This window comes from Ostrinia furnacalis, unplaced genomic scaffold (assembly GCF_004193835.3).
Source record: "Ostrinia furnacalis isolate ACB-3 unplaced genomic scaffold, ASM419383v2 OfSCF6075, whole genome shotgun sequence".
Lineage (NCBI taxonomy): Eukaryota > Metazoa > Arthropoda > Insecta > Lepidoptera > Crambidae > Ostrinia > Ostrinia furnacalis.
In genome coordinates this window covers 570,605-583,367 of record NW_021136314.1, presented here as the reverse complement: position 1 = coordinate 583,367, position 12,763 = coordinate 570,605, and the positions used below count along the sequence as shown (strand labels likewise).

The 12,763-nt window shown below is 36.2% G+C and overlaps 1 protein-coding gene across 2 annotated transcripts in view; it reads right to left on the bottom strand.

Moving 5' to 3' along the window:
- Positions 1 to 356: 356 nt before the first annotated feature.
- Positions 357 to 12,763, bottom strand: part of Dhr-1 (diapause hormone receptor-1) — a 50,739-nt gene continuing 38,332 nt past the window's right edge. The window contains exons 2-5 of one of the 2 annotated variants that reach the window (XM_028317191.1): positions 6,863 to 7,753; positions 4,558 to 4,778; positions 3,974 to 4,088; positions 357 to 3,520 (exon numbers count right to left, since the gene is read on the bottom strand). In XM_028317191.1, the coding sequence (XP_028172992.1) occupies positions 3,210 to 3,520; positions 3,974 to 4,088; positions 4,558 to 4,778; positions 6,863 to 7,655 (1,440 nt within the window). In that variant the 5' untranslated portion in view covers positions 7,656 to 7,753 and the 3' untranslated portion in view covers positions 357 to 3,209. The remainder of the gene's footprint in view (positions 3,521 to 3,973; positions 4,089 to 4,557; positions 4,779 to 6,862; positions 7,754 to 12,763) is intronic. The other variant, XM_028317192.1, reaches the window with a different exon arrangement.

Here is a 12,763-nt window from a genome sequence, read left to right as displayed (position 1 = left end):
AATCTTCAATAATACTTCTCTTCCTTTATCCAACCTCGATGATAAATTGTACTGATATGAATGGACTACTATGCCGAGAGGTTCGATTCCCGGCCGGGCAGAAATTGAAATGATGAATTTTAATTTCTGTGAAGGGTCTGGGTGTTACTATACATAATATGTACTTATGTATTTAAAAAAAAAGGTATTTATTATAAGTATGTTTTTATATCCGTTGTCTAGTGCCCATAGTACAAGCTTTGCTTAGTTTGGGACTAGAGGCGCAGTGTAAAATGGCCAAAGATATTTATTTATTTATATGTATAGTTTCAAAGAAATAAAAGAGTTTGTTTAATGTGAAATACTTATTTATTAACTTATAGCATCGATTTCCCATGTTCATTGTCTACCGATTTTTAAGAACTATATTAACGGACTAGGCCATTTCGATACGAAATAAAGAAATAAAATACACGTCATTGTTTAAATACTGCTGTTAAGATGAACTACACTGAACTGTCCCACCCGTGACACTGACAGGGGGGTGCCACCATCAATAACGGATCGCTGGTTCCGATTTATGCCAAGCTGGAAACTATGTAGTTGAACGACGGTGGCGCCCCCCTGTCAATGTGTTTGATGGGACAGTTCAGTGTAGTTCATCTTTAATGAACCTGTGACAAGTTCACCTTTGAACCATATCAACTGTCACAACACCTGCTTGATAACGGTCTAATACCTAATCATGTCATGTAAAACAAACCTAAAGTAACTCATTAATTCCCTTGCGAGGGGTAATGTACTGGATTTCATTAAAACTTCGAGGGCAATAATCTTGTTTGAATTTGAAACGTCGAAATTCATATGATTAGTATTCAACCTCTTTGATTCGGAATCGGAATAGGAAATTAGAATTTTATGTTTTACTATTCCTATCTACTACGTAACTTTAAAACATCAAAACATCATTTTCAGGCGAGCCGTAAGAAAAAAAAACTGTTGTTTGCTTGCGATGGAAAAATAAAAGAAATATTATGGATAGAAATACTCCGGTAATAATGTGATGAGTGCGATTCCTCAAACAGTGGCTGCCATAGGAAACACTGCCTTGATTTTTCTTTCAGGCACTTTAAAATGGCACTAAAGATATAGGTATGTCAACGCGAAATTGGGAACTCCGTCAGTTTATAATATAACGCGTAAGATTGTAAACTAACAGTGGGTTAGGTTAGGTTAGATTGTAATTTAACTACGTCAGATTATAATCTGACGGAATTCACAATATTACGGTGACAGGTAACCTGAGGTACACACAGAAAAACTGTTTGCATAAAATTAGTTCTAACTAAAGTTCAGACAGGTGCAGATGTTGGTTCGTCATTGGTATAGGGTTCAAATATGAATATGCTGGATCGAATAAAAATATATTTGTAAACCCACTCCTAATACAATCATTAAAATAAGCTGGAGGATTTAACGGAAATATTATTAATTAAAATCTAATGTAGCCAGCCGAAAGCATATCAGTGGACTGAGTGTGAGTACATCAAACGGCCTCACTAGTGATCGCGTTAAAAATACATATATTAAAATTTTAGTTAGAAAGTTTTCTAGGGGCGCTGTACAATCCGTCGTCCATTTAATGTCATTTTTTTACGCGCTCACTAGTGATGACGTTTGCTGTAAACTCACACTAAGCCCTCAGGCTATACATATTTTTTTATTGAAAAATAGCAACTATCACAATTACATAATAAAGTAGGTATCTCAGTACTTAGCTTGATGTGCTTTTGTCTGGGAGATTGAGCAAGGAATAACTGAGATTGTTCAGACGAGATTTCCCAAAGCACTACCGAATTAAACTTTAGGAATTGTCAAAACAAATAATACTACCTAATTACAAATAACTTATACTTCGCCAATTTGCTCAAGATCAGTGTGCTTAGTGCTTACCATGGGTTTACGTTAGATGTGCTCGCTAGCGACTGCGTAAAAAAATAACATTATGATGTATGAGATATTGTGTAGCGGCTACTTTCAAGAAATAAAATCTTCATATAATTTTTTGACGTACATACGAGTAGCTAGCGAGCACACCTAACGTAAACTCATGGTAAGTACACAGGTGACATCATAGTGACACTAGAGACACAGCGGAAGAGAACTTTAGTTATTTATAAAAATATGTAAAAACAATAGTTAGGAAATACTTTTACATTATTCAGTACCTAATAACAATAACTGCTTAACTTTTATTTACAAAACTCTTACAAAATATACCCTTCTCCCTTTGTTTCAGATGACTGGTAACAAATAAAACGTTAATTCATAATAATGTGAAATTATTTACAAAAATGCTTTAGATTTCTGAATGAGACGTCATGGTCGTAGTAAAATGAATGAAAATATTACATATTTTCAATGTGTTATTATTTCTGCCGTTATATGAGAAAACATGTTTCCCGCCACCGCGTTTAACATACTTTGAAAAGTAAGTATTATTGTAGTACAAGACACAAGAAATATACATAGCAAGATAATAGAGTTCGGTACTAGGTACTACGGGAATACTTATTATGCAGGAAAGAAACAAACATTGTCTGTTTTGCTTAAAAAATAAAGACTAACGTACCTATTATCAACTTTACATTCTGAAAAAATAAACTGAATAAAGAAAAATAAAATAAAATAAAAATTCTTATCAGCTCTACATTATGGCGTAAGTATTTGGATGATACCTACACGTGTCACTAAAATATTGTCAAATGGGATCGATTAAAAACAAAACTAACAAGTCTAATAATAAAAAGATTACAACGATACCTACTAGGCGAGCACTCATCCCCTAGTCAACACGAGATACCTTTTTCCATTTATTACCAGTCTTTTAAACATCATTGTTTTTTAATCCATCTTTTAAAACGCATCCATTTAATGTTCTAGTTATTCTTAGTATTTGATTTAACCTAGCACAAGGGAAACAATATTTTCTCTTTTTTTTACGGTCACCACTTATTATAAACTTATTAAGTAGGTACATCACAATTCTTAAAAACACCACACACGAGGAACACATATTTTTACCTACTGCTAAAAGCGGTGTCTTCATTCAATAAAACAATCTCACTAAATAAAATCTATACGTATCTTGTTACCTCGACATTTACAAAGACTTTATTACTTCAATGTTCTTTACGACTTCAGTCTATTTTTTTTGAGACAATGAATTTTTAAGTCACATCTGCTCCGCTTAGAGAATGTTCACGTTCTAATTTGCCATTTCTGGTAGAGATCATTATTTGTGGTATCTCTCTAGTTTTGAGACTAACGAATGGTGTTTCGTTGACGAGGGAAGTTTTTTGTGTTTGTTGAATACTGTTTTTCCTGTTCAACTTGTAGTTTTTGTTGACGGCGAGCTGATTGCTGCGGCCGCTGCCCGAGACGACTTTCTTGCAAGCGGGGCAGATTAACTGGCTAGTCTCCACGCCGTTTTCTTTGGTCAAGCTTTGTAGTTGGGCGAGATCGTTTCTTAAAGACTTCCCTGCGAAAAAGAGATTACAAAAGTTAATATATTAATTAAGATAAATAGGTATACCTTTATGACTTTTATTAAACATTTATCATATATCGTTGTCCATACGAGTACATTACAACACCATACAAAACGCTGAAAGAAGCTGAAAGACCAAACTAAAGCATACAGGAAAAATTACATATTTTTTATGGTATGGTGTATTTTGTTATGTCTCTATTGTGTACAACTTTTGGTTGGATTTACGGGGGTTCGTTTCTCAGATGGGAGAAACATTTACAAAAAATACAAATACAAAATAATGTATTTTTTAAAGAAGTTTCTACAGGATATGTAGGCTTTATCCATTATAGTTTAGCATTTGGAATCTAAAAGAAAGTGAAGTAAAAAGTTTCAGCCAGTTTACTTATATTAAAATTATTTCGCATGCGGTGGTCGTGCTTAAGTGTGGACTACTAGTACCTGAGCTACCTGTGTCCGAGGAGGTGGCGTTCTTCACGATGCCCACGGCCGTGTAGGAGCAGCGCTTGATCTCCAGCTGCTTGCCGGACTGGCAGCACCACTGCCTGAACGTGTTCTGGAACATACACATGCATTTGAACACATGCATGCATGCTAGACAAAAAGAATAAAAGGCAGCCGCAGCCATTGAGCTCGCGTGTTTTGAAAACTGCATGAACGCAAAATGTGCGTGAGTTCGGTGCTAAGAGGCGCGTGCGCCTACGCAAGCATTTTATTTGCTTATTTTGCGTGTGTTAAGTAGTAAAAAAACATTTGCGTAATTATAATGTGCGTAATAAAGTCTAGATTCAAACAGTACCATGTGTTTTTGTCTTTTATTTCAAAGTGATGATTGTTCTATAAGATATTTACGCCCATATTCACAAACGATGCTTAGTTGAATAGGGCTCTGTGATTGGTTCGTTGTGTCACCCTGTGCGTTCACGCGCACTGTGAGATCTCATAGTAATGTTTGTGAATACGGGCTTAGACGCTAAAATAGAAATATTATACTCGAAATAAATTGCTTTCTTTTGGATACTCACTTTGAACGCCTCTCTGAACTTATTGGACATGATGTGGTAGAATATAGGGTTGATGCACGTGGACATGTAGTAGAACACGCCTGACGAGTAGGTGAGGGAGTAGTAGACCTTCAGCAGGATGGGTGACCGCGCCATGTGGTCGGGCGTGGTACCGTAGATCGCCACGAGCCGTTGAGCATGGAACGGCGCCCAGCATACGAAGAAGGCCACCACTACTGCCACTGTTGAATATAGTTTTAATTCATTATTAGATGTTGTTGTTTTTTGCGTGTCACTGAATAAAACATTTTTCTTTATTTTTTTCTTTCGTTCTAAGTAAAAGTATTTCCTATCTAAACTAATAAATAACCCAAGACCATTGAACTAATTAGTTACCGCCACAACGATAATTGAAACTTTAACGCAATTTACAACAGAGTAGTTTAAAGTTATATTTTGATTTGGAATTTATAACTTTTAACAGTATTATGAAAATTGCTTCAGACGATGATTAGTGTAGGTACAATGTAATGCAATTTGTGCATATTTTTCTTCGTTTATTTTAACATTATACGACAATCTTATACTAAGCAAATAATGCTACTTGTAGAAGGAATTTACTTAACTACCAGTATATGTAACCGTAATATGTACTGTTTGTCCCAGGTATACATAATTGTTAACAACTTCGAGTGTAGAGTCTCCAACCTTCAGAGGAATGGGTGCAACACGGACATTAGACATGATGTACATCAGTGGTTCTTAACCTTTAAGTGCTTTAAGTCACCAGGGACCATTTTACCAAATTTCAGTTTTGTCACGGACTTTTTTTTTTCAAAATCCTATAAAAGGGGAGGTCGATTTCTCGCCCACTGTGCGCCGTTTGCATTGTGTTGACTCGACACATCGATATGTCTTCGTGGTCCACTTGGAATTCCTCCAGGGACCACCAGTGGTCCGCGGACCACCGGTTAAGAACCACTGATGTACATGATCAAATAAGTTCATTATAAATTAAAGAACCCAGCCCGTTTATGGCTTAGATACTGTTTTCCTCTAGATTACTTGTAAGCCCTAGTTCAGACTAGGTATTAAAGGGGTTGGTTTAATTGAGGCCGCCAGTGGCCTTTGCCATTCTGTCTATCTAAATCTTAGAGCCTTCCTATTATGACAATTTATCTAGTAATCCTGTTACTAGTCAGGGCACAGATATGGATTAGAGTTGCTCGTCAAAGCGTGCCATTCCGATATGTCCAAATGGACATACATGGTCGAGTGATGTTCTCGTTGTTAATTGTAATCCGATTACAACAATCGGTTACGATGATTTTACGAGGACAGTAGTACCAACACGGTAGAAAGAAGAAATTATTAACGGATTGAGAATTGTAATTAACAGCACAAGTAACAAATAATTAAATTAGAATAAAGTAGCAAAGGGGAGGCCTTTGTCCAGCAGTGGACGTCTTTCGGCTGAAACGAACGAACGAACGAAAGTAGCAGTAGTAGAAGAAGTATAAAGTAGCATTGTTTTTAATACAGGAAATAAAAAATATCGGAAATAGTTATCAGAGAAATAATGATAAAATCACAAAATTTTAACACCAATCCTTCACTAACTAAATGTCACATTATCAATAAGGTTTCGCATTATTTTATTAATAGCAATATTTTAAATTCCTTTAAAAAACATCAGTTTGATCAACCGCCCACAGAAAATCATTTAGAAATATCTTCAAAACTAGGTACCTGACTTAGCTTTATGAAACTGAACGTATAGGCAAAACTACGCATTTTTACATTTATTAAAAATAAAAAGCTTGAGTTAGTCTTTATTTTATGAAACTAGGTCAGGTACTAGGATATTTAAAAGTATGAAATTAAGTATGAATTACTAGTAGTACTATTTAACACAATGGAATAACGATCATTACTTTGATAATACGCACAAATAATATTTTTATTATTTGCAAATTAATAATATAGAATTTATTTTAATCCACAGTTAGACTAGCTATAAATAGCAAAATATCAGTTTTATCGGAATTAATTAATTATCGAATCGAGTCACACGATACATTTCGATGACTTTGCGAATGCAGTACGATGATACGATTATTTTTACATTGCGGCAATCACTAAAATTCGCTAAAATGACACTAATGACGTTTAAAAAGTGGCACGCTCGTCTTCATACTTTTTTGACAAGCTGCATCTATCCATATCTGTGAGTCAGGGAGAGTTTAACTACTAACTAAATAATATAACAGGATTTAGATGTATTTATAGGAACTTAGAAGAAAATAAAAATGAAATGAGCACTTACCTAACATCTTCACCACTCGTCTAGTAGATTGACCGGGTTTTCTGTGCGCTTTGTGCGCGCAGCTCAAACTCCGTTCAAAGAGCTTTGGATCTCGGACCTCCTTGCTCATACTTGTCTTCTTTAGTTTCAGACCAATCAGCGAGTACAGGACTGTGATCAGAACCATCGGCGCGAAGAAGAAGAAGAATGTAGATATTTCGAACGAATGCTCCACGATCACCCGTGTTTGTAGGCACATGGTTACACCTCGGTAGTTTTTGATACCGAACTGCAGAGCTTGAGGTAATGCTAGTCCTAACGCCGCTACCCATAGCATCAGCACGTGCTTCGTTGCTCGAGAGAGTTTCGACATCTGATGCGAAACAAACGGATGGCATATAGCTAGATACCTCTCTATAGTGAACAGAGTGATGGTCAGAACACTTGCGTTGGTGGACGTCTCCGCAGCCAGGCCTCGCATCACACAGAACGCTGGCCCAAACACGTAAGGCCACTTTGACCATATTGAATACATCTCTTGAGGCATTCCGCTCACAAGCAGAAGTAAATCTGAGATTGCTAAGCTGAATAAGTAGTAGTTTGTTGCAGTGTGCATGCTCTTATTGCGCACTATGACTATGCAAGTAAACACGTTTCCGAATAGACCAGTTATGAAAATTATTGAATAAATTATTGTGATGGGGATCACTATGTACAGTGAGTCTCTTTGCGGCCCGAAGATGGCTATAGGGTCGACTATGTCACTCCTGTTGAGGGTGAGGTTGGTTGCTTCATTTAGACTGCTCATGTTCATAGTTTTTGAGATCAGTTATATTTTAAACATCAGTTGGTGTTTAATAGGGTATGTTTTTCTTGTTTTCATTTCTTTCCGGGTGGTTTTCCTTACTGCACCTGTGAACAAAATTAAGAAAGTGAATTTCATTTTTTGGCCTCACTCTTACTTTTAGACGGGTGTATAAGAACGTGCTCCTTATCTTTGAATTAATTAATTTAAAATGATAATCCACTGCCACACTCGCTCTAATAGCTGTCTGGTGAACAGAAATTGAGTGCATTCTGCTAGACAGGAGATGGACTTTAACTTTTGTTGGCGCTATTTTAGATAAGGATGGATTTAGGGCAATTTCATCAATACCCTTCAGATCTTATCAAAATTGTCTTAACGTCGAATAGCTCTGTCGAACGTCAGTCAGTCTGATGAGATTGTTACGCTGTGGCCCAACACAGACGCGTGAACTCCATATTATAAAGATACTAGCGGTCGCCCGCAAACTTCGTACGCGTTGCCCCCTTAGGAGTTGAATTTTGGAAAATCGTCTTAATGAGCACCTACGTTCTAAAAGGCACCCCCATGCAAAATTTGAGACTCCTAGCACCTGTAGTTTCTGAGATTTTGTGATGAGTGAGTATGTCAGAATATACTTAGATTGTTACCCTTATTTGCCAGTTCTAACGTAGCAATAAATATTTTCATGGCCACCAATCTGTCTCCCCATGAACTGCCACTCGATGGCCTGAGCTATTCACGTGACCGAGTTTGCTAACCGTATTCATAATAATTGAGCGGGTACCGATATTCGTAGCATGTTTAAAACATTCGCCTTAATGCAATTGCAACACTGCAAGTGTTAGATCGCGAAATAATATACCCTTTTGTATTACAATGAGATCTTCTTTTAGACTTATTAATAAACAATTGAAAGTGACACTAATAACGGTTAAAAATGGCGCGTTATTATGGCTAAGGTGAAGTAAAAGCTGGAAGATGGAGCAGCCAACAACAAACAGATCAATTTTTCGCATTAATAATATCAAAAGGATGTTTGTTTGTTGTCATCGCGATTACACGGCTGAACGGAGTCCTGTTGATCTTTGACACGCGGATATGGGTACTTTATCACGCAATAAAATTATGCGACTCGTGGAAAATATACAAGAACAATTTTAGAGAGCGTGCGACATTAATGGTCTGTTAAATACCGTTTAACGTATACAGGGTGTCCCGTAATGTAACGTCAAGCCGGAACTGGGTGTTGAGGCAAGTTGTGCTGGTTATCAGAAAAATATAAAAAAAAAAATATGTGGCATATTTTAAAAATAATAGGCATTTAAAAAAAATCAAAAAATTCTACTCCAGGTGACAGTCCTTTTGCTCGTGTTGCCACAAATCTTCACTTTTTCCAATTTTTTTTTTTGTTATGTAACCCTGAATAATGCTTCTCTAAATTGTTATCAAAATTACAAAACCAGCTGCTCCAGCTTGGATGAAAAAAATACATTATTCTCAAAAAAAATTTCAAAATAAAAATTTTGCCTAGTTTAAACTGACTGTACTGAAAAAAAAAATATTTTTAACCAAGGTAGATAAAGTTAAAAACGGGATTATTTCCAATAAACAAAAATTGTCGACAATTACAGCAAGATTTTACAAAGTGTTATACCATTTTGGAATCCTTACTAAATGCGCCAAATTATGACGTCACTTGCCACACTCGCGTAGTACAATTTTTTTTCAGTACAGTCAGTTTAAACTAGGCAAAATTTTTATTTTGATATTTTTTTTGGGAATAATGTTTTTTTTTATCCAAGTTGGAGCAGCTGGTTTTGTAATTTTGATAACAATTTAGAGAAGCATTATTCAGGGTTACATAACAAAAAAAAAATTTGGAAAAAGTGAAGATTTGTGGCAACACGAGTAAAAGGACCGTCACCTGGAGTAGAATTTTTTGATTTTTTTTAAATGCCTATTATTTTTAAAATATGCCACATAGATTTTTTTTTATATTTTTCTGATAACCAGCACAACTTGCCTCAACACCCAGTTCCGGCTTGACGTTACATTACGGGACACCCTGTATAATTAAAGTTATTTATTTCTAAGTAAGCTACAGAACTCATTATATTATGGCGTAGTGTACTTTAGAGCTAAATTAATACAGCTATTCTTAGATTTGTGATGCATTGACCCACTGAAAGATCATGAATTTCATAGTGCGGTTAAACTATTGCAGATGGCAAAATCTAGTTTATAAAGATGTATTTAGGATTTTCGATTATACAGTCATTATTTAGATAAGACGTTTCTAGTCGTCGAAATGAATGTTTCACTTGTTATCTTGTGAATTATGTAAGAGACAACAGCTCGAAATAGCTTAACCCTTCGAGAGTGTCCCTAATATCCGACGACACTAATATTAATTTCCTCACAAGACGCAATCTCAGAGCAGGACTCAGGACCTTTGCTGAGTGAGTGAGGTCCGTCCGATATAATTATCACATTAACCACTGCAGATTACGCAGGAGTTGTATGAGTACACCGACTTGAGAATGCTGAGGCAGTTTAATATCTATTTGAGCTGATTTGTATCATACTTTATTCGGCTAATGCTATGCTTTTAATACGAATTTTCATAGTATGACATTTAATTTTGTGGTATCTAAAAAGCCATTAAGCTGTTTTTAAACGAAAATACGTTTCCAATACATTTTTTCTGAAGCAGATAGAGCGTAATTTAAACCTCTCTAAAACTCTAGTTCATCTAGTAATGGCAATTGTAGTTGATACTTGTAGTTACAAAAGGTAAGTAAATTAGGGTTTTTTTATGTAGCTCCTTATCCAATATTAACAAGATATCTTTCTTTTAACCTAATTTAACCATTAGGATAATGTGTGGGAGCCTATACAGGTAAATACAACGTTTGTTTACCTTAATTCCGTAATCTACTTGTGATTGGATTGGAAACCTGTATCTCTGCAATCTGAAAAATTGGATCGTTTGTATAATATGGGAATATTATGGAAACAAATGAAAGAGGTACTCCTTCAATACACTTGTATGTAGATTGGATTTCCACCTACGCATAATTCCCCTGAATGTGTTTGTTCACACACATAATAAATGATAATGCAATGTTGTTGTTTGGAAACGCTTTGTTATTCGCGCCAAAATCATAAATATACCCGGAGTCTTTCAGTAAGTAATTGCATTAAATATTACAGTTAAATGCAACCATGGTGATAATCCGGTGACCTTAATTCAGAATTAGACGAGGTCACGAGCGTCCTTATTTTAAAAAACTGGATTTTTCGTACAGTTACACTGACGTGGATTTCACTAACGGGATATTCGGAACAAATTAAGCAGTCTGTTGACGACGGATTTTTGAAATATTGAATCAAATTTCCGGATAGCCGGACTAAAATTAAATAAAACTTGAACTTCCTTATAATTTCGCAGTGAGGCCAATGATCGTTAATCCTTCCCCTACGATATACTTAATTGGCCGTCACTGGTTGAGTTATTGGTGCTTAGCTCCTGATCCCTACACAGGAGTTGCAGCGGTGGGGACGAAGAAGTTGGAATTAGCCCATTTATAACAAAAAATGCTTAAAGCATATTTTGGTGAACTATGTTAGTAGATTATAACGTGTAAGGCGCACGTTATTGATTGACTGATCTATTTATTAACACACAGTTCAAACCACTGAATGGATTTCGCTGCGGCGGATAGTAAGCGTCCGTTAAGAAAGGATTTTCCAAAAGTAACCTTTTATTGAGATGAAATGGGGTACCAAATTTTAACACAGATGAAACCGCGGGAAAAAGCTAATTTAAGATAAATGTCTTTCCCTAAAAACACTGTTTATTACACCAGTGAACCGAGCAATGTCACCAATAATGTCACGATTGCGGAGTTCGGCGTACCTAATAGGACCCCACTCAGCATTATGTCCTGTTCGTGACACTGTAATGTAGAGCACGTAGCTGGATTCCAGAGGGTTCGATGCTGAGTGAGAGTTACGGAATTTACGCTAAATAAAAATAAACAATATCCACTAAGAGGTTTGTGTTGTGTAGAGTTCGAACCTCTTCAGACAAATAAATATGTAGATACTCGTACGTATGTAATGTATTGGCCTGGAAAAACGGGAACGGAAATCATAATGATTGTATCCGTTGTCTAATACTCATGGTTCATGGTACTTCTATAGCTTTGCTTTCTTTGAGAAAAAATAGCGCATTGTATAATGTCCAAAGGTAAATACGGATTGAACTAAAAAAAGTTAATAAAATCCTTATAATTACTGTCTCAATAAAGGTCGCATGCAAGTTGACAAGTGTAAAGCGAGCTAGCATTAAATATCCGAATACTAGGATTTGCTCAGTCAGTGTTTTGCTTCACTGTATCGGATTAGGTTTCGTTTTCGCAGGAGTTTACAGTTGCACTCTTCTAAATCACTCTCTAAACACTACTTACTGTCAACGAAGTCACAAGCTTCATTCTACAGAGCAGGGATTCCCAATCTTACCTATTCATCCCATGGCGCACTCACAAAAGTATTTTGTCACGAGGCCTTACCCTTCAAAAATTACTAATAGGAACCTATAATGATGATAGTAGTTACAGGTTAGGTAGATACTTTGGAACAAAAATTAATACATCTATCTACAATATGAAATTTCTACGTCAGACCAGGATGCCGCGGCGCACACTTCGGGAACCCTTGCTTGCTTGCTGTTTAACTTCTGGTTTCAGTTTTTAAGGTAGCCCAAACCATCGAGTGCAGCCTGCGTGCCCGATTCTGATTTTATTGATTTCTACTGATCGCCATCGCCATCGCGCACGCTGGTTGCATGTTGGTTTGGCCGAACCTATATGTCCCATCTCATTTGAATCGTTACGGAGAATAAAAGGGCTAACCAAAGCGGCGTTTCGGTGTAAAAAAAAACAACTTTTATGACTATTTGTACTCGTGTATGTACAAAGTATCGATTTTGTTTTTACTACTGTCGTCTTCTACTCGCGGCTGTATTTGTATGGCTTTGTTTGGGTCTGCCACATAAAGTCCTTATCAGGAATCATTCTTTATTTCTTACTAAAGGCATAAAGTCATGAACT